Below are 27,122 nucleotides of genomic sequence, written 5' to 3'. Positions count from 1 at the left end.
AAGCTCTGTCAGAAATGTGAGCCTACTTGGGCAAGAAGCAAGTAGATCGTCGACCAATTCATGTGAGGGCGTATTTTCACATGTGTTTGTATAATTTATCTTAACTCACACGATAAATGCGGAAGTGTCTTTGTTTGTCATTCCTTCACTAAGCAACCAAATCAAGTTTATTTTTAATAGTAACATAGGCTACATTTTATGCCAGTAAAACAAACGGTGCCCACGTGATTTGTATAGAACCTATAAAAACGTTGACAAAGATAAATAACGTGTAATTAAATATTTGATAGAAGCAGGCGTTACTTTGTCGGAAATCCATGATATATTATAAAAATTAAGCTTAATTGGCTCAAATTAAGCTTAATTTATTCATAATTAGTAATTAATTACATCAAATAACATGGTCGCTAACTATGGACCTCATAGAAGGCTCAGAGTCACTCAGCGGGCAATGGAGAGAGCTATGTTCGGAGTATCTCTACGTGATCAAATCAGAAATGAGGAGATCCGTAGAAGAACTAGAATTACCGACATAGCTCAGCGAGTCGCGAAGCTGAAGTGGCAATGGGCGGGGCACATAGCTCGGAGAACCGATGGACGTTGGGGTCTTAAGGTGCGGTTAACGCAGCGTAGGTCGGCCCCCAACGAGGTGGACAGATGACATCAGGCGAGTCGCCGTGAGCCACTGGAGGGAAGCGGCCCAGGACCGTGTATTGTGGAACTCCCTACAAAAGACCTATGTCCAGCAGTGGACGTCAATTGGTTGAGATGATGATGATGATGATACATCAAATAAATTTAGTTTGTTAGTAGCATAGCTCTCTCCATCGTTTGCTGAGTGACTCTGAGCCTTCTTGAGGCCCATAGTTAGCGGCCATGTCTCAGTTCCGTAAGTCATCACTGGCAACACGCACTATTCGAAGACTTTAGCCTTCAGGCACTGAGGGATTTTCATAATTATACTTACTATAATAATATTACTTCGGACAATATACACATCGATTGTTTCGTGTAAAAACAAATGAATATGTTCCTCAACAAAAAGGAATCTTGACACGAGACTTTGATGATTCGCCACCCGTGCTTGAAACCCCTTGATCGATTGGTGAAATTCACCTTGAAAAGCGAAAGGGACCGTAACACTTACACCAATACGAGCAACCAGTTTCGCTGCGCGGGGAAAGTGATCCGCTGGCATTCAGCGTCGGAACTTGGACGTTAGAACTGCCACTCGTCAGGTTAGAGTGAACCTGCTGCGCTCTCTCTGGTGACATTCACTTTAAAAAGCGAAAGGACAAACTTATGCAATAGTGATTCGGATGCTAGCGTTTTAGTGATAAATAGATTACACACTGATTAAAATATTAATAATGGGCTTACTTGACCACAACAACTATTACAGCAACATATAAGCAACTAGCAGAACCCTCGCGACTTCGTCCGCATATAAGTCAATCTTAAAAGATAAGACATAATATGAGGACTTTTCTGAACTTTTAAAGGTAAACAACTGTGTCTTTAATGATTTTATCGAAACTTTACCCCTTTACGCAGCGCACGCAGCGTAAGCGTAATGGGAAAAAACTCGATTAAACATTCGAGGAACAGTCTTCATTGGTACTATTAGTTAGTCTTAGCGTGATGATATATAGCCTACCGCTTTCCTCGATAAATGGGCTATACAACACTAAAATAAAATTTCCAAATCGGACTCTTAGTTCCTGACTATTAGTCACATAGCGTTCAAGTAAACAAACAAACAAACTCTTCGGCTTTATATATTACTGTAAGATTATATTAACTAAGAGTTAAATTAAACCAACGAGTTAATTTTTCCTTCTAATATCCATATAATTAATTTCGTTTATCCATAAAATAAAATTTTCAAATATGTACTGACTGTGCACCGTCATTATTTAAACTTCTTTAAATTTATCCTTTGATGACTATTCAACCGATCGTCTTGAAATTTATCATTCATGTCAGCTGCTTGACTCACTAACTTTTCAAACAGTTGCTAAACGCTGGCCACCTGTTATCCCTATACAAAATAACCGATGAGTTGACAACTGTCAACACCAAACTATGCGTATTGTATGAAGACGACGAGTTGGCATCTTGTTATAAAAGTTAGTGAATCCGGGCTACAGGTCTAAAGAAATGGACACAAGTACCTTTTATGCGAAATAAAGTCAAAGTCAAAAAAATATTTATTAAAGTAGGCCCATAGGTGGCACTTACATGAGAATTACACGATAGTGAGATGATGGCGATAACCATATCCGTAAACTTAAAACTAATTCTACGAGGGTTCCACACGCGTCCTCGTCTAAGAAGAAGCCCACAACAAACTTAGCCGGGTGTTTTTAATAAAAATAATTGATGTACTGTTACATAGGGATAGTAAAATAGCTTTAACAAAAATAACAACAAAAGCCTTCGATACAGGAGATCTAAGTAGTTCGCAGTTAATGCATTATTAACGCAAGAATTAATTATAAGTTAAAATGACACGAATGACGCGATTTGCGACCGTTCATAAGTTCGGCAACTAAAACAATATCTTCGCATTATTAGTAAGTACCTAACACAAGCGCAACATTAGAAGTTTGGTAATTGTTCGAGAGTTTGAAGGTTGTAGAAAGACGTCATTGTAACTTTCAATGTGTTTTCAGTGACCTTTGTTTTAGATTGCTGTTCGGCAGAATAAAACGCGGAAGCAAAAGTTGTGAATGTTGTTAGTTTTATTTATAATGATCGGTAAAAAAGAAGTCTTTGGGGACTGCCGATAGAAGTGAAAACTAAATCCATGTACATATACACAGTATACATACGCCTTTTGTTTACATACAAAAAGTACATATAATATATATATATATATATATATATATATAAAGCTTTAGTTCGTTTAAATTATGTTTTGATTGAATACCTTTAACACTGTGTATCTTAATTATTTATAGATATATGTATGTTTTTATTTTTTAGTTTATATAAAAATATGTTTCTTTTATTTTATTATTATTATTATAGTTGTGGGATTATTTAGTTAGTTAGTTACTAAGATTCATTTTATTGCTGTATTTTTCATTTTTGTTATAAGTTTAACTTAGTTTATTATTAAATTTAAATATTAAAATGTGGTCAGTGGATGGCTACGCATTTCCGTGGTACGAGTACCAGGTGACTGGTACAGGATGCCAACTATAAATCAGCGCTGTATTCTCCCACAGCATGGCTAGCATAGGCAGAAGATAAAAATTATATCCACTTACAAGGGATATAATTAACGTGTCCACCAGCTAAATCACGGTAACGTGGAATTGAATAAGTTTACCCCCGTTTATTATTACACATATATTATGCGCATTTTATTTCCACTTGTACGCCAGTGCTCTGAGAGTTGATACAGCTGTGGGAGATACTAAAATTTATATTCCCTTGGGATATAATTGTCTCTTGCCCATTCTAGCCGTGCTGGCGCGTGCAGCCCAATGCTGAGCTGGCAACTTTTTCTAGGTTATGCCACACATAACATACGTGGTGTCGAGGATGTTGTAATGTTTGGCGCAATGTAAAAATATTGTTTCTTTCTTTCGCTTTCTTTCTTTCGCTTTCTTTCTTTCTATATACGCATAATACATATAGCTCAAAGAAAGCTTTCCGTGACGATGACGCGAATTCCGTGATTTTTATTCATCTCTCATTTGTATAAATTTTTTGACGACCGATTGGCGCAGTTTGCAGCGACCCTGCATTCTGAGCCCAAGGCCGTGGGTTCGATTCCCACTACTGGAAAATGTTTGTGTGATGAACATGAATGTTTTTCAGTGCCCAGACACTGTTTATATGTATATTCTAAGTATTTAAGTATATTATTCATAAAAATATTCATCAGTCATCTAAGTACCATTAACACAAGCTACGCTTACTTTGGGGCTAGATGGCGATGTGTGTATTGTCGTATTATATATAAAATAAAAAAATTGTAGGGATTATAAAACCTAACGAGATGCACAAACTACATCAAGCGCATCAATTGAAACGCTCATAACTTGGAAAAGTTAGAGGTACGTGCTGGGATTCGAACTCTGCCCCCGAAGGTAGAAATCGAGCTCCTACTCACTGCGCTATCACCGCTTCTCACATATATAATATCAAATAAGTTGCAGGTACTATGTAGGATGCTCAACGAACTGAATTGGTCCTTGGAACTCCCTACATAAAGTCTACGTCCAAAAGTGGGCGTCAACTCGTACTTTCCTCCTAACAGATGATTTTGTTTACGAGCGGGTGAGTCACTCGGAACGAGCTCTACTCTCGGGCAGCAATAAATTTTCTAGTGTGTGTACACAGTGCACACTCCCAACGAATAAAAGCATACTTAACACGCACGACTAGGAACTCCGGCCAGCGTACTCTTAAGAGAAGTGTTTGTTTGTAAGCTAGTTTGCGAGTTACTAAAGTAAAACTCGACTCTCAGAAAGCGGTAAATTACCTAGTTTGCATATATAGATAAACATACAAGTCAACTATTAATGAAAAAAAATTTTTTTTCACGTTTACGCACGACTAGGATCTCCGGCCAGCGTACTCGTAAGAGAAGTGTTTGTTTGCAAGCTTGTTTGCACGGCTAGGAGCTCCGGCCAGCGTACTCTTAAGAGAATTGTTTGTGTTCAAGCTTGACTGTAAGTCACTCGTTACGTTAGTTACTTAAAACTCCCGACACTCAGAAAGCGACGTTGTCTAGTGTACATATAAAGATATACATACAAGTCAACAATAAATGAATCAAACATTTTTCACGCTTACGCACTACTAGGAGCCCCGGCCAGCGTACTCTTAAGAGAAGTGTTTGTTTTTCAAGCGTGAGTCACCCGGTACAGACTCGGCACTCGGGCAGCGGTAAATTGTCTACAATTTTAATAAAGTGATTGTGCTATTACGGGCTTTTGTAGTTAACTTTGATGTGCTTTGAACATCGACCTACATAATGTTTTTTGAGTTGCTGGAGAAAAATCTTAAGAGTTTAGACCCTCCAAGATGCTTCTAAGGGTCGAACGATTATCATTCTGTCTTTTTTAATAAAAATATCTTTTGTTTATCAAGAAAATGTATAAATTTCAGTAGGACAATAATTAGGTCAAGGAAAAAGCAATTAAAAAGACTTACTAAATAAGATGTGTTTTATAGGTATATTATGTTGGTGTGTGCGTGTGCGTGTTTTGTGTGCACTTAGAGCAATCTTTTACAATAGCTGCTGAATGCGTGTTGGTTCCTTTTCGTTTAACTACGGCCAATTGGACTTAATTCCATATTTCGTGATATCTGATAACCGATAAAAAGAAATAACCAGAACGGCGACGGGCTGTGGGCGGTACGCATTGAGATGTACCGTAACGATCCGACGGTCGCCGGTCGCTCCGTTACTCGAGATGACTAACGACGGCCGAGATGAGTGTCCGTGCAGCACAGCTTCGGGTACCGTTAACAAAATGGTTAAAACAAACCCTTTCTGAGGACCTCCCTTGCGTAGAGGTGAGCGCTATGTTTTTAAGTTACGAGGTCCCGGCAGGGGGGATTTGGGAATTCATTATTTTCGAATTTCCTCTCGTCTGATCGAAGACTTTGGATTTACCACCTTACCGACAAAGACATGCCGAAAAGCGATTCCGAGTACGTTCGTCAAATTTATTTTTTCTTCAAATAGGCACATAGATGGCACTTTTGATGCGTGGATTACATAGAAAAATGTGTACATAGTAGTGGTAGTGATGGCGATAGTTACATTCGTAAACTTAAAACTTAAAAACTACGAGGGTTCCAAACGCGCCCTAACGACAATTTGGACAAAAAAAACGACATATTGGACGTTGGCGCAACTAGTATTATTCTTCTTCTTCTTAGTCGTGCACTCTTGGCAGAGTGGTCGTGGCTGCTGAGATGAATTTCATGGCGCTAGGCATAATTCGATTGCACGGCTTTCCGCGCGAGTCTCCTCCACTTTTGGCGGTTGGTAGCGTGTCGAAAACCTTCTACCACAGTTGTCTGGGTCAGCGATTTCACCGTATCTATCCAACGAGTAGGTGACCGCCCTCTTGCCCTTTTTCCTTCAACCTGTCCTTGCACCACCAATCGTTCAATCGACCCCTCATTCCTTGAGATGTGGCCAAAAAACTTGAATATGCGTAACTGCACCGTAGACGAAAATCGTTCCTTGATATTCAGTTCTTTTAAAATGGAACTGTTGGTGCGGAATGCAGTCCAAGGGATCTTTAAAGGGCGTCTCCAGCACCACATCTCCGGGGCATCGATTTTTCGGCGGTCTTGTAGTCTAAGTGACCAGGTCTCCGCTCCATATAAAAATATTGAATTATTAAGTATTATTATAATTCAATAATATATTTGCGTGCCTGCGCTCCGTGAAACATTGTACCTACGAGCATTCGTGAATTATAGAGTAATATTTCTTGCAAATATTAATAATTCTATAATCAGATTCACGTGTCGTATATAGCTTGAAAAATAAAAAAGGTACTTTATAAAATTAAAAATATCCTATTTACCGTCGTAATTAACATTGAATTAATACATTCTGTAATGTATTTAAAAAAAGGTACTAAAACTGAAATTTTGAAGAGTTTTTTTTAATCCAACTTAATTGAAAGATAAAAACATTAATAGACATTCATAAATATTTCGCTTAACTTTAGCTTAGCTATACGCTCGTGGCGTTATATGTTGGATAACTTATATATTACGTTATAATCTGTAATGTTATTGCGTTCCCATCCTTAAGTGAATGATGTTGTCTGAAAGAATATTATTTACTTTTGTATGCGGCAGAAATAAACTGGTATAAGTTGATATTAGAATGCCATCCTTGTGGGTATGAATTTTATTTTTGCCGCAGGGCCAAATCTATATATTTTTTTTCTCTATAACATAAAAACTGATTTATTTTTTCATTTTCTTGCATTGTTAAGGTTTTTAGCTACGGTTAGAATTCTAAACCTTCAGCTCATTGGGCACTTGGCTTGATTCAATAACAAATTTTGACCCGAACCGACCCAACTAAAGTAAGTTATTAAAAGTAAAAAACGGCCGAGTGCGAGTCTGTCTTAGTTATAGAGAATGAGTGAATACACTGAGATCGCTATGTAGCGATAAGGCCACCAAATTGTATCTTCATTCATTCATGAAATTCATCCTTCCAGGAAACCAAAGGCGTAAAACACAGCACAAGAAGAGAGGCAGATGGTGCATTTAAATAAACATGTATATTAGCATATTTACCTATATACATGAATACTATAGGGATTTAGGTATGGAATTTTAAAACATGATAAAATAATAATTGTAGTTTTGTAAAACAAAAATACATCCGCGTTTAAAACAATAATATTGCTATTGTAGCAGTGTCGCGATTTACGCGCGTGTACATATATGACGCAGTATCGAGGTTTATTACTCATACGAACTGTGCTTAAGCAGCACCGAACATATAGTTTGCGTTATTGTTCCACGGAGAACTTCCTATTTGAAGATACGTGACTCGAGTTATATCATACATAATATATGCATAATAAATATCTCAAAGCCACAGGCACCCACGTCCTTCAGACCGGATCACATCATTGCAACAATGCTGATTAGCGGCCGAAATAAGCATGGCACCACCATGCGTACTTCCCCGGACGAACTCTGTCACAAAAAGCTATATTACTTAAACTTACTTGCTCTAGAGATTGCTACTAAGCGATAAGGCCGCCTTTTTTGTACTACTTTTCTGCGTTTTTTTTTTATTCTTCTGCTTTATTTTTTGTGTGCAGATAAAGAGTATAAATAAATAAAGAATAAAATACTCGCTGGTCGAATGCATAAGTAATGACATACATAAGAATGACTAAAAATGTCGTTGCTTGTTAAAAATTAAATACATATTTTTTAGGGCAAATCTGTTGAGAAAAAACTGCGTCTTCAAAAACATAAAAGCGGCATACATTTTCGAGAGTAGGTTAAAAGTCTTTCTGTTAGAAAACCTACATTCTTCAGTTAGCGGTGCAAGGAAAAATAACCTTAAGCTTGCATAAAACTTTCAAAATTCAGTTGCAATGACTTTTGAATTTTAATCGTATATCTTTAAACGAGCAATTCTTGTATATATATAATTGGAATCTCGGAATCGGCTCCAACGATTTTCATGAAATTTAGTGTACAGGGGGTTTCGGGGGCGATAAATCGATCTAGCTAGGATTCATTTTTAGAAAATGTCATTTTATTTGTGTTTTCCGGTAATAACCTGTGTTTTCCTGTAATGTATTTAAAAAAAGGTACTAAAACTGAAATTTTGAAGAGTTTTTTTTAATCCAACTTAATTGAAACATAAAAACATTAATAGACATTCATAAATATTTCGCTTAACTTTAGCTTAGCTAGCCCGTGGCGTTATATGATGGATTACTTATATATTACGTTATAATCTGTAATGTTATTGCCTTCCCATCCTAAGGTGAATGATGTTGTCTGAAAGAATATTATTTACTTTTGTATGCGGCAGAAAACTTGAATTTTGAATTTTGAATGCCATCCTTGTGGATATGAATTTTATTTTTGCCGCAGGGCCAAATCTATATAGTTAATTTCGAAGATATACACAACATAAATACTGATTTATTTTTTCATTTTCTTGCATTGTTAAGGTTTTTAGCTACGGCTAGAAACTGACATAAAGAAGCCACCAGTGGCGTGCATAGAGGCTATGCACAGGGTATGCAGATGATATAAAATTAAGTAAAATCTCCAACACGAGTTATAAATACTTAAGGGAAGTCTTTTTATAACTTTTACAATGCCTATCCTTAAGTTTTTTATAACTCGTACTGCAGGTTTTCTTTATTTTATATCACCTGCATACCCTGTGCATACCCTCTATGCACGCCACTGGAAGCCACCATCCTCCCAATAGCCTTGATCGCTTTTGTCCCATAGTCTTGGCAAGCCGGCAACTTCAAGATTTATTTTTATTTTTTATTTATTTGGGACAGAAAACAATTACATATTACAACAATAGCTCTTAAATAAAACAAAAAGAAAAAAATTGGGTTATTATGTAATCCACAACACTATCCACATATGACATAACATTGTAAGGAGCAGTAGGGCGATACGATGTAAATACAAGTAACACTTGCTACGACAGATAATATTAATTGTAGGTACCTAAAGTACCTAATATAAAATAAAAATTAGCTGTCATAGATAGCTATTAGCATTAACTTAAAGCAAAAAAAAAAAAAACTCAAGTGCTACTAAAAAAGATACAAAACAAAAAAAAACAACAAAGGAATAGAAAAACGAATTGATTGATTCATATAAAGAGAAAGGAAAGAATGAGAACACACATTTAACTTAGAAGACTAAATGACTAATCAGAGAAAATAATATTAATAAATATTGATTAAGTTCTCGGAAATAATACGAATATTTCAATTAGCTTGAAGAGCTTTTTTAATAGTTCTTAACTAAGTTAACATTACATACACCTGATTTACTAGACAAACAGTATACACCGGTAACACCTACCACTGAATAACTTACCAGAGGATATAAAACCCTACCACTATGAGTATAGACGCGGTTATGGTGTGCCAGATAATGCGCCATAATTACGAGCCAGCAGACCACTGGCTGTTCGCCTTCACCTAAAAATGCTAATCGCTACTAGCGGTACTGAGACGCGCGCAAATCTAACGGTAAAGGACTGACCGATATGGTACTTTAAACTTGATGGAAGATCACTGCAAAAGACTGACTGGCTACGTATTTTTCATTTCAGTGTCTGTGAACTTCTTTTGGATGCTCGGAATCGCAGTCGTTATCGATTATTGAAAAACTATCGTCAGCATAAAGTGGACCAAATCCAAAATGCTTTAATGCTCAAGTTCGTCTGCACTATTCAATCAGCATTCCTAGCGGAGAATTCGTAAAATAAAAAATTGTAGTACAGAATAAAGGACTTTAAACTAAGAATCTTTAAGGTATTTTCTGCTACAAAGTCAGTGTTTTCATCCTCGAAAAGGACTCTACGGATGCAAATTCTATACAAATGGTTAATGAATAATATGAGAAAGAAATTTGAAGGTCGCTGTAAAACCTTCCAATACTAATAGATAATAACATTAAAAATAGGTAATCCTTAATGTTATCACAAAAGACTACATGTAACAGATCCATAATCATACCGTCAGATAAAATCTAATGAAACGCTAACAAAAAGGTTATTGTTGTCAAGTATTGTTATAATGATAAGTTATCCTAACATCTTGTTCCAGGCGGATGAGGCTGTGACGTCAAAGAGGCTGTCTATCTAATAATACCTACTGAATAGATTATTTTACCAAAGATTTTGAGAAAACTAGCCTAAAATACAGATGAGGCAAGTATATTTTTATTTATTTTTTTATACATTTGACACTGTATACTCTTACACTATATTATTTTATATATTACTTGATATGCCCTGCGGCTTCGCCCGCGTAAATTTCGGGACGCAGCGTAGTGCTACATAGTCTACACCTATAGTCATACACGAGATTATTGACAAACATTTTTTACATTTCGTAAAAAATATTTATATATTTTTTAATAAAAAGTATCATATTACATATGATACCTCTAAGAATACGTGTAGAAAGTTTCATGATGATCGGTTAAGTACTTTTCGCGCGAAAGCTTAAAAAACAAACTTACATTCACATTTATAATATTAGGATGTCAATTGTTTTTTATTTAGGAAAATATCCTAGAACGTAAGTCCGTCATATCTATTGGCTTTATTTATACACGCATGTGGTGGTGGAGAATGGCTAGTTTTATTTGTATTGGTTGCTGTTCTTATGTTTATGTTATGTCATGATCACTTATTCACGTAGAGCTATCACAGGCACTTATGAAACGTTCATACATTCATGTTCCCATCATATGTTTTTTCAAGGCCTGCGGGTGGCGAATTTAAGGGGAAGTTTGCAACCCGACTATTGACAGGCTTGAAAAGGCGGCGTGCGCAGTAGAGTGCGCCTACCTAGAGGATTCGACAGTGACCAGGCCATCGACGATAGGACCCGCCATGCATTGGAGGTCAAAACCTTGGCGAGAGTGCGGTGAATACGCAAGTGCCCGTATTCTCCCGTAGTTCTGTCGAGGAACACACAAAGATTTTAGTGGGTGCAAGTCCCACATAACCAATCCGTTTCCCCAAACGGAGTGGTATGCATCGGGCATTTTCTCTGTTAAAAAAAAAAAGATTCATATGTCTCCTTAAGATTATTAATCGATTCAACAGATTGAAACCGACTTATATGCCGTATTAGGCATTTTGCACCCTTCCTGGCGTCTTTTGTCCACCTAGATTCCCAGGATCACTACCGATTCGCTATTTATTGAGCTTAAAGTAACAGATTTAGTTTCCCGATGTGTATTTCTTCATTTATGTTCATTTTCTATATTAAAACGATCTGTAATATGTTGATAAGTTGCTTAACAAAGTTGTTATTTGTTAAAAATTATATGTATATTTTTTGACAATAACGACGTTGCTAAGTAATAAATCTATAGATTGCGGAAGGATTGAATATAGAAAATGGACATAAGAGTTAGTTACACCGACCAAAGCTGTAGGATACGATACAAACCCGCACAACCCTTTAAGTTTTTAGAGCTGGCAGTTATAACATATTCCCGAACGCCTCTCAATGATTGTCGGAAGGATTTTGACAACGTGCCTAGAGTAGTCTTTAAATCCGCAAACGAATAACTTCCCATAAATAATGAGGCAATATTTATTATGCCCATAAGTCATTAATACTGGTATCGGCTCCTAATTTAAAATTTCCGCGTGTTAATTACATCATACAATGTTTCTGGTATCGACGAGACAAAGAAGATAATGGATAATGTATGTACATTTTTGGTAGCGCCAAATTTTATACCACCCAGTAAGGAAGAGGTTTTTTTGGCAAACTTTCAAGCTAAATTAACATTTGTTTGTGGCAGTTTCATCAGACAGTTTAAGGGGTTACAAAATGTATGCTTCCTATACCTATCGTTCGGTAAACGAATGATAAACGACTAAGACACCGGAAGGTATCTTTGCATCGTTCGAGTCCATTTAGGACTGAAGTGTATCGAAAATGCACCCGTATTTATAACAAAATACCCACCAACTCAATGTCATATACATCTGTTCTTATTCAAATATAATTTAAATTTTTTAGTCGGAAACTATTTATTAATAAAATAATAATAAGCGTATTCATAAAAATCCTTATCAATTTAATAAAATATATGGCCAATATGAATTTATAGTTATCAAAAGTTTAATTATTTGCCAACTTTATAAAATTACTGTAACACGAATTCATTTCAGTAACACTATACTACATGTCTGTGTTAAGTGTGGTGACGGCAGATCAGAATATTAAAAAAAAAACTAAATTCAATTATTTCAAGCAGGTCTAGTTTATAAGCACTTTTGTAACGTCAAGTCAGTCTGTTTGTTGGGGCTCTACCAGGCATTTGGGGTTCGGAAGGCAGATTCCATTGAGAAGAGCCGGCAAGAAACTCACACATAAAGTAATAAAGCTGTCAACACCCCTCCTCTTGCCCCGGGGTGTCCTACGACAAGACTAAGGGAATATAACCTAATAAAACATTGGTAACCATTTACCACTTTTGGGACTGTTATAGCCTACTAATGATACTAGGTATTTGTGTGTCTTAACCCCTTCTAATTGTGGGAGGAGACCCGTACTCTGTGGTGGGCCGGTAAGGGGTTGATGTGATGATGATGATAGTACCTACCGGGCCGGGCGCGTGCTGGCTTGTTTGGAGCCTAGAAGGGAAATTCGGCAAACCTAACAACAATACCGAATTCTATTAAGTAATCGTTAGACTAAGATTTTGACAAGTACGCAAATATATATTTTTTTTAATCCTTAGCGATCACGCCTTCATAGGCATGTTTGCATGTATTAAGTTCCAGTAGGTGATAAGTGAGGGGTTTGCAGCTGTTAGCTTAGGAGTTCTATCCTATGTGCAACAATAGAAAATAATAGTGCCAGTATAACTCCACATAAAAGCACAAATAGTATGACAAAACAATATCCTTCCAAGTCACACTGATCCAAGTGGAAAAAATTGCTTTGAGAATTTCCCAAGTCAAGTAAACTAGGTGAGTAAATGAATGTGTCCATCAATTTTAGAAAGAAACCTATATCGAAAACCAAATTCTGCAGCGATTGGTGGCTTCAAAACTTATATCTTTGAAATGTCTTTGAATATATATGCTTTGGAGTGATATTTGAATTTTTGTAGTATAATATCAATTGTGACACCGAAATTAACGGACACTGCGAGAAGGAATATATAATAGGAATTCTCAAATGGCTGTTTGTATACATATTCATGAAATGAACACTAAACATTTCAAAAAAAACCCGTCATGATAAAAAGCGTCACACTTTTTGCTTCACAGATTAAAAAGAAACGACTCAATTAAAATTCAATTAATTTTAATGTAACGTTAAATGGAAACCACAGATGCCAAATAGCGTCAATAAGGGCATTTAACATCTTGTACCTGTTGAAATAAGCGCTGACCTAAAACTGGATATAATATTTAAACATTTTGACCCAGATTTCCGGTGACTTAGTTGCGGTGTGATCAAATATGTTTGCCCTAACCTGTAATTATTACTGGGATAACGGTAAAGTAATCGTAGTTATTATCAAGCAAGCTACACAATATTATCTTTCAGCAAAAACAAGGTTGTCTGGGCCAGATAATATGACACCTCACTCATTATTTGTGAGCTTAGAGTGAATGATTACCGAGCGTCTCTACAACTGTCCCAGTTATTCGAAGATTATTGGAGAAAGTTGGATGCACTGCGATTCAATTGGTCCCAAAATTCCTTTCAAAATAATGCGTTCGTAGAAATGATCGGATCGAGCGGTAAAGTCGTGAAAGGCTCTTGTCATTCAGATGAGTCTGTACATCGAAAGTGCTTATGCACTGTGAATACAGATAAATTTGTCTGCTCATTCAACTCTTAATCGGTTAAAGAGTAGAATATATTTCTCACAACTTAGAGCTTATATACAACGTTACGATACGTTTAGATAATTCGTCGCTTTACACTTAAGTTAATCAATCAATAGCTTGTAACAGTCCAGTGCTGGAATAAAAGCCTCTCCCGATTGGAGGGTTTGTCCATATTCACCAGGATGGGCAGACGTTATATCAACGACGTAAAAGCAAATAAAGAAGTTATAAGGATTCAGTTAAACTTTATTTGAATGGTTACTTAATTTATATATTTTTGTTTGATCATCATCGTCAGCATTATGTCGAGAGTGATAAGTTTGTATCCAGTACGCTATTTCTGTTCGAGTATAGGATTTATAGAAACAAACTCAAAAATACTAAGGGCAACTAATGTATCTATTCTCGTCGCAGCAATAGCTTAATCATGATATAACATTAGTGAACTTCAATGGAGGTGTTGAGAAGTTTTATTGGTGTGATTGGTGCAACAAAGAGGGTCACGCTATGCTGGAATTGTTGCACAATTTAGAGGCCTTGTCTGCTTGTGTTGTTACTTATACGAGGATATTTGAGAGTTGATGCAGAGTTTATTTTCCGATGTTACGTGTTTAGTTGCTATAGTGTTCTTTAGAATAAATCAAATATTCATATTGGCTCACAAATTTCAGCTAGCATTGAGCTTTAATTAAAACAATGTAATACAGGATTTAAAGAAACAATTTTGAAATGCATAAAATCATAATTATTATTACAATTAACGTTCCTCCGTCGAGTTATTTTCTTGGGACGCGCTTACCTTCGCATAAATTGGCCTCGTGGGAAATCGCGGACAGATTCACGGACAATCTCTAGTTGTAGATAATGTCAACAAAATTCAATAAAACCATAATTCATTTATTTCAAGTAGGCCTAATATAAGCACTTTTGAAACGTCAAGTCTGTTTGTTTATAGTGACTCTACCACAGGTTCGGAAGGCAGATTCTACCGGCAAGAAACTCAGCAGTGGCTCTTTTGAAAGATGAAAGCGGAGCCGGATGCTTCCAAGTAACCTTGTCATTAAGAAATTCATCAATTGTATAGCAACCAAATTCATATTTGACCTTTCCAAAGCATATTGCATTGGTATTTAATTCCCGACTATGCTTCAGAATCACCATAAATGAGAACCACAATAATAGAATTGAGCAAAATAGAAGATTAGGAAATATCCTAAAGAGAAATCTTATTGGCTTATACTTAGCATATCTTCGCAATGTTGTCAATCTGTTTATTACAGCATTATTTTTGGAGTACTCCTCTTACAAATCAACATCTTTCTACTATCGCAGCACGAGGCATCGGTAAGTACATAGTTAATTCTTGGACACGTTCATAGCGCTTCGCTCGCTCGATTCTAATACAAACCGCAAAGATCTGGTAAGTTCATCTTCAAACCGAGTAAATATGAATGGCTAGTCATCTATACCAAATAAAGCTGCCAGAGAACAGTGGCGACGAACAGTCAAGCGTGCCACAACACTTAAATGACGACCACGAGCGACTGAGAATTCTTCTTTAAGGCTAAGATCTCTAGCTTTGAATGTAACATAATATACCAAAACCCCTGATTCACACCCTCGCGAATGCGGCCTGTGGAAGCTCTTGCACGAAATGTGCGGTTTCCTGCCGCTGAGAGAGTGCTGTGCTAGCGTTCTACACTCTCACAATTTTGTCAGTGTCTGCTCCAACAAGCTCCTCGCATCCTTTGACCCTCGTAGCTTTAGTTTTAAGTTGACGAATTTAGTTATCGCCATCAACTCACTTCTATGTCATATTTTACATGTAATGTACGAAACAAAAGTGCCATCTATGTGCTTTTTGAATATAGAAATATTTGACTTTGACTTTAATGCTTCGGGACGGGGCCAGCAAGGCGAGGCGAAACGAGAGTAGGCTAGGTTAAAGGAGAGGAGGCGAGATCTCTAACCAACTCGCATCGCGTCACCGTGTGACGGCGGTCAAGTACATGTGGGTCTTGAACCCACCAAAAACCATGTATGTCCCTCGACGGACCTATAACTGAGAGCATGGGATTGATTCAATTGCGAATTTACCACATTCTCGCCAAGTATTTGACCCCCTCTCCCCCCCTCCTATTTGTGGCGGGTCCCATCGTCTATCGCTACCTACAATACCGTCCTCTCTATCAATACTTAACTAAGTAACAGTAACGGAAATTCGCTTGGCGATAGGTATTTGTCTATTAAAATGTTTAAGTAGCCACTAAAATGTTAAATACGTGACAGCGAAGATAATAAAAGATACAGTAAACAATGTGTGATAGTGTTTATGTCTTAATTATTTTGTTTTGGGTTTGAGCAAATTATAGCATTAACACATAACGATTGTAGTTATTTTATAGCAGTTGGTTATAACAAAAACAAAATTTTTAAATCAACACCTTCTGAGCATTTGATAAAAATTGTGTCCCATCTAATTTACATCATCCTGACAACGAGACAACGAATCTTCGCAGTATAATTTGCCCCCCATATGCCCTCTGCACACCTAGTTCGAGCAGAAGATGTATACCCTTTAAATTATATCCCTTGATCATATCCACGCCCAAAAAATTCAATTTTATTTGCTCACCAGCCCAGGTTAACATTTGGTAGCTGTGTGGTCTGTCTTTAACCTAGTAACAATGGTTTCTACTCCCTACACCACCCTAGGATACAAATTGGATGTCCCTGGACTCTCAAGACTATTAGTTTCCCTCTGTCAAAGGGCCTGAAGTGGAAACAGTAACTGTAGAAACATACACATTTTCTGAAAGCATAATGAGACCTTTTTCAACAAAGCAAATATATTCCAAATAATACTAGCAATAATTTAGACAGGAAATGTCTGATGAAACCATTATTGACTGGTTTGAGGGCTCTGCCTCATCTGTAAATGAAATTGAAGTGTAAAAGTAGTGCTCTTTTATGCATAGGAAAAGGATAGCACTATTTTAAGACTAGTCAATTTAGTATATTAAGAGGATATTCTTTTGCATACAAAAGAATTAGGACAATTATGTTAACCAGGTTTGAAAGAACTTATTAATGAAACATTTTTGAGATCAAAGTTCAAGTCTGATTTTTCAACCAAAGGTAATGTAATGTTTTAGAATAAATAACCTTGTTTTTATATATGTTATAGGATGCTGTCTCTGATGAAATAGGTATTAGAGATTGAGGACAGAAATCGGCAACATACATCAGCATATTACTAGCCATTATCAATAATTTATACCATAAGCACTTTGGGACATCTTAGTACCGTAATTGCAACAAATTCGTAGCAGACATTGTTCTGCGCCTTTCCATAGCCAGAGATACAAGCTATCACAACTTATTACTCAGTTATCAACATATCTTTACTTAATAATGACTTTATAAAGCCATTATCTATGTTGAACATGGTTTATTGTACCTATGTAGATACCTCCTACCTAATAGTTACAATATGGTTACAATGGGGACAAAATAAATACATAGTGCGCGTTATCGAAGTGTTTTAAAGCTGGATTACAAAAGAGAAAGGTTTATAAACATGTTATAAACATATTAAAATAAACACATAACGCGATGAGTTTCGCAACAAAGAAACGATGTGAATTGTGATCGTATGACGAATAGGCGCTCGGCAGTGAAAGTGATCACTGATTACCACTCGCGCTGCCCACCACACGACCGTGAACCCAAAACGAGGAAAATATACCCAAGTACGCTCAATAAACTATCGTGAACCCAATAAAACACGTGAAATGCAAAATTCTGCGGGCTAACGGTGTATTTTTTGTCCGAGCAGATAAGAAAAAAATTGTACTCACCCTGGAGTAAATATCCATAAGGACGCTGTCCGGTAAAGAACGCAATTCATTCCGTTCGCACTTTGATTTTTGTATGTAGTTCACTAAATTAGTTAAACACACCACGTATAAATTATCGGGTATTTTTTTCACCTGCACCGACACCGCGTCAGCCATTTTGCCGAGATATAATAAAACTCAACTGGTTTCACTGCGCTCGGCGCGTTGACACATTGACATTTCCAACTATTTGCCATGCGTTCGTACGATGTTCACTTCAGTGGCATGGCTTCTTATTGGTTGGCTAAAAATACAAATAGAACTCGATTGGTCGGCTCAAATTAGAGATAATCAATAGAGCAAAATCTTGAATTCCTTTTTATCAAAATTTTGGGGGTCATATGATAAAGAACAAAACATTCACTATCAATAATAATTATCAACAAGTATGGATGAGTGGGAATGAGGAATTGAACTTTCCAATGATCTAACTGGGCGATCCAAAAATTAACAGCTGATTATATCCATTCATATACGGCAATTTATATTTGCTGCGTATTGTTTTTTTTTGTAAACCAGCTTGTGATTATAATTTTTATATATCTATTTGAATAAAATCGAAAGAGCGCCATCTACTTTATAATTCTGAGAAAGAGTATTGTCAACAGATGGCGCTCTTCCGATTTCATATCAACCGTAGTTGACTTTCACGCAATCGAACAAGTAATCGTAGGTAGAAAATCTCACGCTACTCTGAAAGTTTACCTAATTATTTGTTATAAACTGTACCTACCGTTAACTGTAAATAAAGAAAGAAAGTATAAAGTATATTTCCTTGCACAGCAAGAAACATACAACAACGACACATTGAATTTAAGTTGTACAATTGGTGGCCTTATCGCTAAAAAGCGTTGTCTGCCTGGCAACCGAACTACAGTGTGTAAAGTTACGTAGCATTCTTAGACTACGTAAACCTACTACTATAGTAAATCAAGCAAGTCGCAATACTATGGAATACGAAAATCCCTAAAGCACGGCCTGCGTTACAATAATTCTAAGCATATTTTTTGTCTATAGAATGAGCCTTATTACTATTGGTATTGGGCAGCCCCCACGTTACCTTTCTAGATGGCGCCACAAGATCCTTCATCGCGCTTTCATTTTCACAAACGAGGCATACAACTTCCAAAAATGAATTGTTGGATCTCAGTCCCCAAAGCACATCGCGAGCTCGGCGGAAGATCTTCCTTTGTTACGGTCGAGCAACTTTATAGCTCCCGTACACTATTTACATTTATGATCCTAATATTATAAAAAGAAAACATTATTTTGTTTGTTACTTTGTGTTATAATATTCACTTACAATAGTAATTTTGTGTTTTCATTAGTGTTTTATCTACACTTAAAGAAATATTAAAATTTATCTAATAATTTCGAAATTAGCAGCATATGAACACACGCATCTCTCCATTAATCGTGGCTTGAGCGGAACAATACAGGACGCTGCCCCATAGTGAAACTCAAAGAATGATAACTGTTAAAACGGTTGGTAGAGTTTAGTTTTTTTGAAGATATATTTTTAACGCCTATAGTATACACAATAACGCCAATTTCCGACCGTTCAAATTTTAATATACTAGTTTCATATTTAAGGAACACGCTCGATGAGTTTGAAATAAAACGTCACAGAAACCTTGAATAACATTTATTCAGAACTAAAACACATTTAACACTAAACAACATTGTTGTTATAAACTAAACATTCTTTAAAGCTATTCTAGAGGAAAATAAATGCCTCACCTATATTTGTGTTGATAACATAAATTCGCCAATCTGTGAAACCCAATTAGCACAATAACAAAATGAGAGAATTTAAACTTATTTATTTATACCTGTTAGAAGAAAATCTTCGCTGATAAAAAGGTATTTTCACACATTTAATTGAACATTATAAACAGTCTCGCGTTAATGGTATTCAAAATAATTTATTATTAGAGAATTGAAATAAATCCAAGGACTTTGAATGTATGTCAAGATTAAATTAAACTGTACAAGATACTATTCTACATCAAACTATGCAATTATGTACTTAATTATATGGCAGTTTACAGTTAGTTGTAACACAATCCGTTTGTTTTATTTTCCAATTAAATCCAAACATTTTAGTTCTTTCATGTTTCTTTTCTTATTCTCGTAAGAACTCCCCACTCATTAATCCCCATATCTATACAAAAACACAATCTTTGGTTGAGTCATGAAACTATTTTTTCAATGAAACACACAAAATTATTTAATATACATACAGAAGATCATATTACAAACAATACTATTAAAGTCAAAGACATAAACAAAATTACTTTATAGGGTGTCACAGATAACATTATTCATCTCATTCTAAAGTTAAAAACTATACAGTTGTCTATTGCTTGCCAATAGTAAACTTCGAGATGCCTTCGAGCAAATTTATGTATGCCGTGTGTTCGTAAGCTGTACTGAAGTCAGACAACTTCTGTACAAACTCATTTCCAATGCCTTTTTCTTCTAGAAGATTCATCAGAAGATCGTAGAGGTACTGAAAGGAATACATTTTCAAGATTAATTTATATTTGTAAAGGTAGATCACATAAGACTTTTAAATGGAAACCTATTTTAGATTAAATATAACTAGATAAAACGTAACTAGAAATAACTTTAATCTAAAATCAACTATTGATGTGAGACTAGCACAGAAAAAATAAACAATTAAAAACAGACATAAAAAAGGCTAAAAAAAAATAATTACTTAGTTTATTTAAGTTAAGAACGTTTTATACTGAACTTTTAGAAATTATAAAAATTCGTTAGAAACTTAGGAATTTCTTTTTTTATTTCATCGTATTTTTTTTTGTGTTTATATTACTTCTAATCTATACTTATAATAATTGAACAAATTGTTATAGTTCTCAAACAATAGCATAAATAATAATAGTCAAAGTATTAACAAATATTGTATAGTAAAAATAATAAAATATGTAGCACGTCAATGAATACGCCCTTCATAGACAAGGGAATAAACTTCACATCAATGCAGTGATATACCCCATATTTGGCACTAGAATACCTACCGTAAAGTGTAGGCCCAGTATGGCGATTATGGGGATACGTAATGGTGGTGGGATTCGAACCCAGTGCCTGTCGCGGTCAGAGATACCACTGCGCCACGAAACTAGTACCGAAACATAGTGAAAAGCTGCTATGGAATATGGATTTGTTCTATTTTGATCAAACATAAACTTGGTTATATATATTCATGGTTTTTAATTATATACTGTGTTACTATGTTTAATTATATATTATGTATTATATACAGTTTATTTAAATGCTCTTTTTTATACATAACTATTTCTGTAAGCTTATATTTATTTCGTGTTGTATATTATACAAATGCGGTTTTATCGTATCAAATGATTTTTAAGTATACTAAAAACTTAACAGTTAATATGTTTTTTTTATTCTGGTTGTCAAAACAGTTGTTACAGCATACCAGAAGATAAAAACATGTTCGGTTGACTGCCCAACTTGTGTAAGAAAAGTTACTTAAATTTATGCTACAAGTTTTCTTAAAATTGAAACAGATCAAAGTTTATGTCTATTATAGTCGTAAAAATGTAATAGGCCCGTTTTGACATTTGTGCAAGACCATAGAATGTAACTTTGAAAGAAACTGAAAGAAACAAATTTTTTTGGGACGTTAAATAATATGAAAGAATATATTGCGAGTATTCTTTTTGCGCTTACTTTATAGTAGCATGCAATTTATAATTGTTGCGAAGCGTATCGAAAACAGTTACGTTCTCAGTCTTTTTTTTTTTAATACTAGTGTTGTAACCATTTTTTTACTGAATATCACAAGCTTCATATGATTCTAGTCGAAATTAAATATTGTGTAGTAATCTTTACTGAAAAGAATGAGCTTGGTTCTCAAAGCCGCAAATAAAATTTTGAACTGACACTGGGTTCTAAATAATGAATCTGAGTTTATGTATCCAAGCGGCACATGACTGAAGCGTCCCCGCGCGCACTGCACAGTTTTTCGTTTCCCATCCTGTAAAGTTAACTGTGCGCTCGTTTAAGTTTCATATATATTTTTTACTATTAGGTTAACTTTATCTATGTCTATTTTGGACATTAATTTTAACATAGTAATTTTACTCGATTTTAGTGTATGTTGTTATATAGTACGATGTCTGTTGAAAAGTGGACGTACAGTCAACCGCCACGCGAATTGGTTGTGAAGTTAAAGGAATACTTTGAACGAACGAACGAACAAGTCATATTATCAGTATCATCAATATCTGGCCGATATATGGGCGCCAAAATTCTCTTAGATTTTTTCGTTCGAAATGTCATAGCTGACCTAACCCTTAAAAAAAACTTACTCCGTCTAGAACGTCTCCAGCGACCGCGTACACCTTTTCGTTCCACTCGCCTTTGTATAACGTCACCTCATCAATACCAAAAATGTCGTCTGGAATAGGAAATAATAATGCGATAATTAAATCTATTCATGTCCACATCTCTAATCTCTGAATATGCTACCAGCGATATCCCTCGCCTAATCTATAAATATAAATAAATAAATTATTTATTTTGCTCCTCACTTATGTTTATGGTAATAGATGTAGACAAGCAGTGCAATAGTGCATTACTGGTGAAATTACAGGCACCCAAGGCTTAACACACATATGTATATTATAAGTATTTATGTATATTATACAAACAAAATATTCATCAGTCATCTTAGTACCCATAACACAAGCTACGCTTACTTTGGGGCTAGATGGCAATGGTGTGTATTGTCGTAGTATATTTATTTATTTATATATATAAAAAAAAACAACTATGTCTCAGATTTATGGATGAAGGGTGGCATTTAGCAGGATGTATTTTTTGCTCTTTTTACAGGTAACAGTGTTCCATTTACCATGCATTCCAAGACCATCAGGTTGCTCGTTCATCAATTGTAACTATAAAACACCACTGGATTTTGAGTCTTAACATTAGCATTAGACATAATTTTCTTGCTTATGTTGAGCTAAACCAAATGTTAGAGCCAGGTATTCTCTTTTTTTACTAATATAACTAAATAAATATATTACAACCATACACACATCGCCATCTAGTCCCAAAGTAAGCGTAGCTTGTGTTATGGGTACTAAGATAACTGATGAATAATTTTTATGAATAATATACATAAATACTTATAATATATAGATAAACACCCAGACACTGAAAAACATTCATGTTCATCACACAAATATTATCCAGTTCTGGGAATCGATCCCACAGCCTTGGACTCAGAAAGCAGGGTCGCTGCCCACTGCGCCAATCGGCCGTCAATATAGTATGGAATTGGAAGATATAATTTACTTACTGTACTCCTCAGCATTAGTTGATGGTGGTTCCTGAAGGAAGGAACAAGTAAAGCCAAGGGTAGAGTCGCCTCTCACCAGGTCAACCTCAAACTGTGGCTTGGAGCGCATCTCAGAGAACTCCTGTTTTTCTGGCTGAGCGTCCTCACCAAAGTCCTCAGAATCCACTGTGTGGTTTACGTTGAATGTTATTCTTACCCTAAAAAAAGGGGAAAAAGTATTAGAGCATATTTATAATAACAATGGTAACATAACCAATTGTGAAATAAATTTGACGGATCTAATCTGCAGAATCTGTTAAAATGTAAAATATTAACCAATTGAAACATGAATTATAATAGTTAAGTACATTCAACTTCTTCGTCTTGAAAATTAAATATTTAGGTTTTAAAGTTAATTATGAACTTGACTTCCTTTCTGCTACTTTGATAAAGGTTAGAATGTGCTTTATTAACTTGTTTACAAATCAACTGTCTAATCTTAAATAGTACAAAAAGTATATTGATAGAATTATAATTGGAATGTTCAATACTTCTATGAAGTAACATTGCAGATGTCAATGTTACTGGATGCAAATATTATTTATTATACCCTGAAAACTACACCAAAATACCAATATAAGTATTGTGGTATTACAATTCCAGGGACATGCATTGTAAATTGATTATTACAAGTTATGGTTTTGAGTTATATATATATAGTTTCTTCATAATTACAATGGTAAGGTAACCTTCGTTTGGAATAGATCAACCAATATGTTCCTCATCTTCATGACCAACACATTACTGGCCCACCATAAAACATGTGTCTCTTCTCAGCATAAAAAGTATATAGCCCCTAGTCCACTAAGTGTGGATTGGTAGACTTCACATGCCTTTGCAAATATCATAGACAACCATCAAACATGCCTGTTTCCTCAACATTGTGTCCTTAACAATTACAGCAAGAGATGTTGAATCGTCCACTACAGGGCATGGGTCTCCTCCCACAATGAGAAGGGGTTAGTCCACCACACCAGTTCAGATTAGTGGAATCCACAAACCTTTTGAGAACATAGAGAACTCTCAGGCATGCAGGTTTCCCCACAATGTGTTCCTTTTCTATTATTTATTTATTAAACTCTTTATTTGTATACCACAACATATATTTGCTAGTGATATTTTAATTGCCTAAAACACACATAAGTTAGAAGTGTGTGCTGGGATTCAAACGCAGCCCCCAAAAGTGAAGACAAAGTCCTACCCACTGGGCTATCTTTATTTACTCCAAAAGGTATGCGACTATTGAAAATAGTCTCCAGAAAAGGAGGCTGAAGTCTTACCCACTTAGCTAACACAATTATCTCATATTCTACGGATAAATAATATTTAATACAGTGGCAAAACAAGTGAAAAGACAGACTTACAGTTCATCCTTCAGTTGCTTGGTGAGGGTAACCTCTGCACTGTCTGCTTTTACTACAAACCCATTTACTTCAGTGGGCAAAGTCTTCACCTTCTGAGCCTTACGTTCAGCTACTATTTCTTCAGTTAGAAACTCTACTAACTCCTTTTCCCCTGGAATAGTACATTCTTATATTAATAGTTAATAAAAAAATCTTTAAATTTCAGAAGAATAAAGAGTGGCTAAAGGCCTCTATCTTTCAGACATTAGTGTACATTAAGGATGTGTTTCATACTTCTATGAAGTAAAATTGCAGATGCCAATGTTACTGGATGCAAATATGAATTACTATACCCTGCAAATTACACCAAAATACCAATAACTGGTATCATAGTACAACAAATTACAGGGATTCAACAAATATGCGAGTTTTAACATAAATTGACAACCCTTGAAATATCATCCTTATCAGGAGGGCACAATGATACTCAAATAAGTAAATCTTGTTGTGCAATCTTACACACCAGAGGTGAAAAAGGATACAGTGTAAAGGTAACAACTATTATTTAAGTATAGAGAGAATTAGGCACATTTATCTATTATTTTGTCCAAATATCACTTACTAGCTAACTGATATACTCTACTGATGCTATTCATTTGAAAATGACAAAGTAGTTAACAAATCACTAGAATGAAATACTCGAGACTGTGAAACCAAATCCACACAACTACAAAAGCTGTATTGAAATAACCGAATGGAATTCTTATACAAATATGTGATAAATTATGCACAACTAGCCAATGATTTTTAAGGGTTTATGACCAGTGGCATGCATGAGGGTATGCACAGGGTATGCAGATGATATAAAATTGAATAAAATCTCCAGTATGAGTGATAAATGCCTGAGGGTAGGCTTTTTATAGCTTGTACTGGAGATTTTCTTCTTTTTTATAACATCTGCATACCCTGTGCATACCCTCTATGCACACCACTGCTTATGACCTTTATATAAATTTGCAAGTTGGAGTTGTAAGCAAAGCTGTGAGCTAGTTCAAAGGTTTCTGAGATATGAAGCTTCATATGGAATTATAAATTAAATCAAACATGAACTTAACCCAACAAAAAAACTGGAGTCTAATGTCTATTTTCTATATTCAATCGATCCTTATATCTATAGATTTTCTACTTGTCAACACTTATGATAAAAAAAAATCAGCACAATTTTAAACAAACAAAAACTCTCCTAAGCAACTTATACCGTTTTATGCAACTTATATGATTATACCATTTTCCATATAGATTGAATATAGAATATGGACATATATATAAAAGGTAAATACGGGAATAGGATAGGTAGCTTACCAAGGGGTTTAGGGGTTACAGATTTTTCATCTCTTTCATCTGTTAACATATTTGAAAATTAAAGGAAGACAGAAAGAATAAAGCAATGATTAATTGAAAACAATAATGACGCAATGAAGGTAGCTAACATTTTTTTTCATTTTATTAGTAATTGGAAATCCTCATTAATCGAATGCTGTTGTTTCAAATAAAATATTTAAAAAAATTCTAGGTCTTTTCGTCAGCGATGATGACATAACCTCAAAATTTGTTGCAGATAAGACGCTACCTTTTGTGTGAAGTGCTTTGAGACCACAGCCGCAGCCACAAGTGTTGGAATGGTTGCTAAGGAGGTTGGTGGACGCCGAGGTGCTGTCCATCCTCGTGGAACAGCTCATGTGCCATATCCCTCTTGTGAAGTCACGTTTGACGGGAGTCTGCGTGCGCGACACTATTGCACCCGATAGACCCGTACTTTTAACGCATGTTTGAATAACTCTATGCGCTGTTCTTACTAAGCCGCTCATAATTGTTAGTTTTAAATTGAATTGCCAAGAAAATATCGAAACTTGGATAAAAGAAATTCAACACGATATAATGCTCGTCGCCGGTCTTAAAATTTCAGAGATTGCCAGATTCAAAAATCTTTATAACGCAGAGTATAATAAAAATAGGTATACTTTTTTTAATATATTTTTTCCAGGCGGATTTACATTAATTAACAGAATATAATTGACGTCAATTATATTCCCGGGGAAGGCATAAAAATGTATCTTATCTATCAACTCTCAGAGCACTGGCGCACAAGTAGAAATAATATCTATTATGACAATGTGAGATGGTGATAATAAAAAGAACACTGGGCTAAGTTTGTTGTGGGCTTCTTCTTGGACCAGGGCGCGTTTGGAACCCTCGTAGCTTTAGTTTTTAGTTATCGTTATCACTACATACTGCTATGTACACATTTTGTATATAATCAACGCATCCAAATTGCCATCTATGTACCCATTTGAATAAGAAATATTTGACTTTGACTGTATCCA

General features: G+C 35.5%; 2 protein-coding genes across 2 annotated transcripts in view; both read right to left on the bottom strand.

The window, feature by feature from the left end:
- The window catches only part of LOC120628952 (amyloid protein-binding protein 2), a 59,728-nt gene extending 41,593 nt beyond the window's left edge, over positions 1 to 18,135 (bottom strand). The window contains exon 1 of the mRNA XM_039897646.1: positions 17,965 to 18,135. Coding sequence (XP_039753580.1) covers positions 17,965 to 18,120 — 156 coding nt within the window. The 5' untranslated portion in view covers positions 18,121 to 18,135. The remainder of the gene's footprint in view (positions 1 to 17,964) is intronic.
- Positions 18,136 to 19,633: 1,498 nt separating this feature from the next.
- On the bottom strand, positions 19,634 to 26,713 carry LOC120628588 (complement component 1 Q subcomponent-binding protein, mitochondrial). The gene is made up of 5 exons (XM_039897029.1): positions 26,369 to 26,713; positions 24,760 to 24,910; positions 23,357 to 23,553; positions 22,362 to 22,450; positions 19,634 to 20,515 (listed from the first exon to the last, which is right to left on the bottom strand). The coding sequence occupies exons 1-5, from the start codon at positions 26,604 to 26,606 to the stop codon at positions 20,363 to 20,365; spliced, it is 828 nt and encodes a 275-aa protein (XP_039752963.1). The 5' UTR covers positions 26,607 to 26,713; the 3' UTR covers positions 19,634 to 20,362.
- Between the last annotated feature and the right edge of the window lie 409 nt (positions 26,714 to 27,122).

This window comes from Pararge aegeria, chromosome 13 (assembly GCF_905163445.1).
Source record: "Pararge aegeria chromosome 13, ilParAegt1.1, whole genome shotgun sequence".
Taxonomy (NCBI): Eukaryota; Metazoa; Arthropoda; class Insecta; order Lepidoptera; family Nymphalidae; genus Pararge; species Pararge aegeria.
This window is presented reverse-complemented; position numbering and strand designations above follow the sequence as displayed.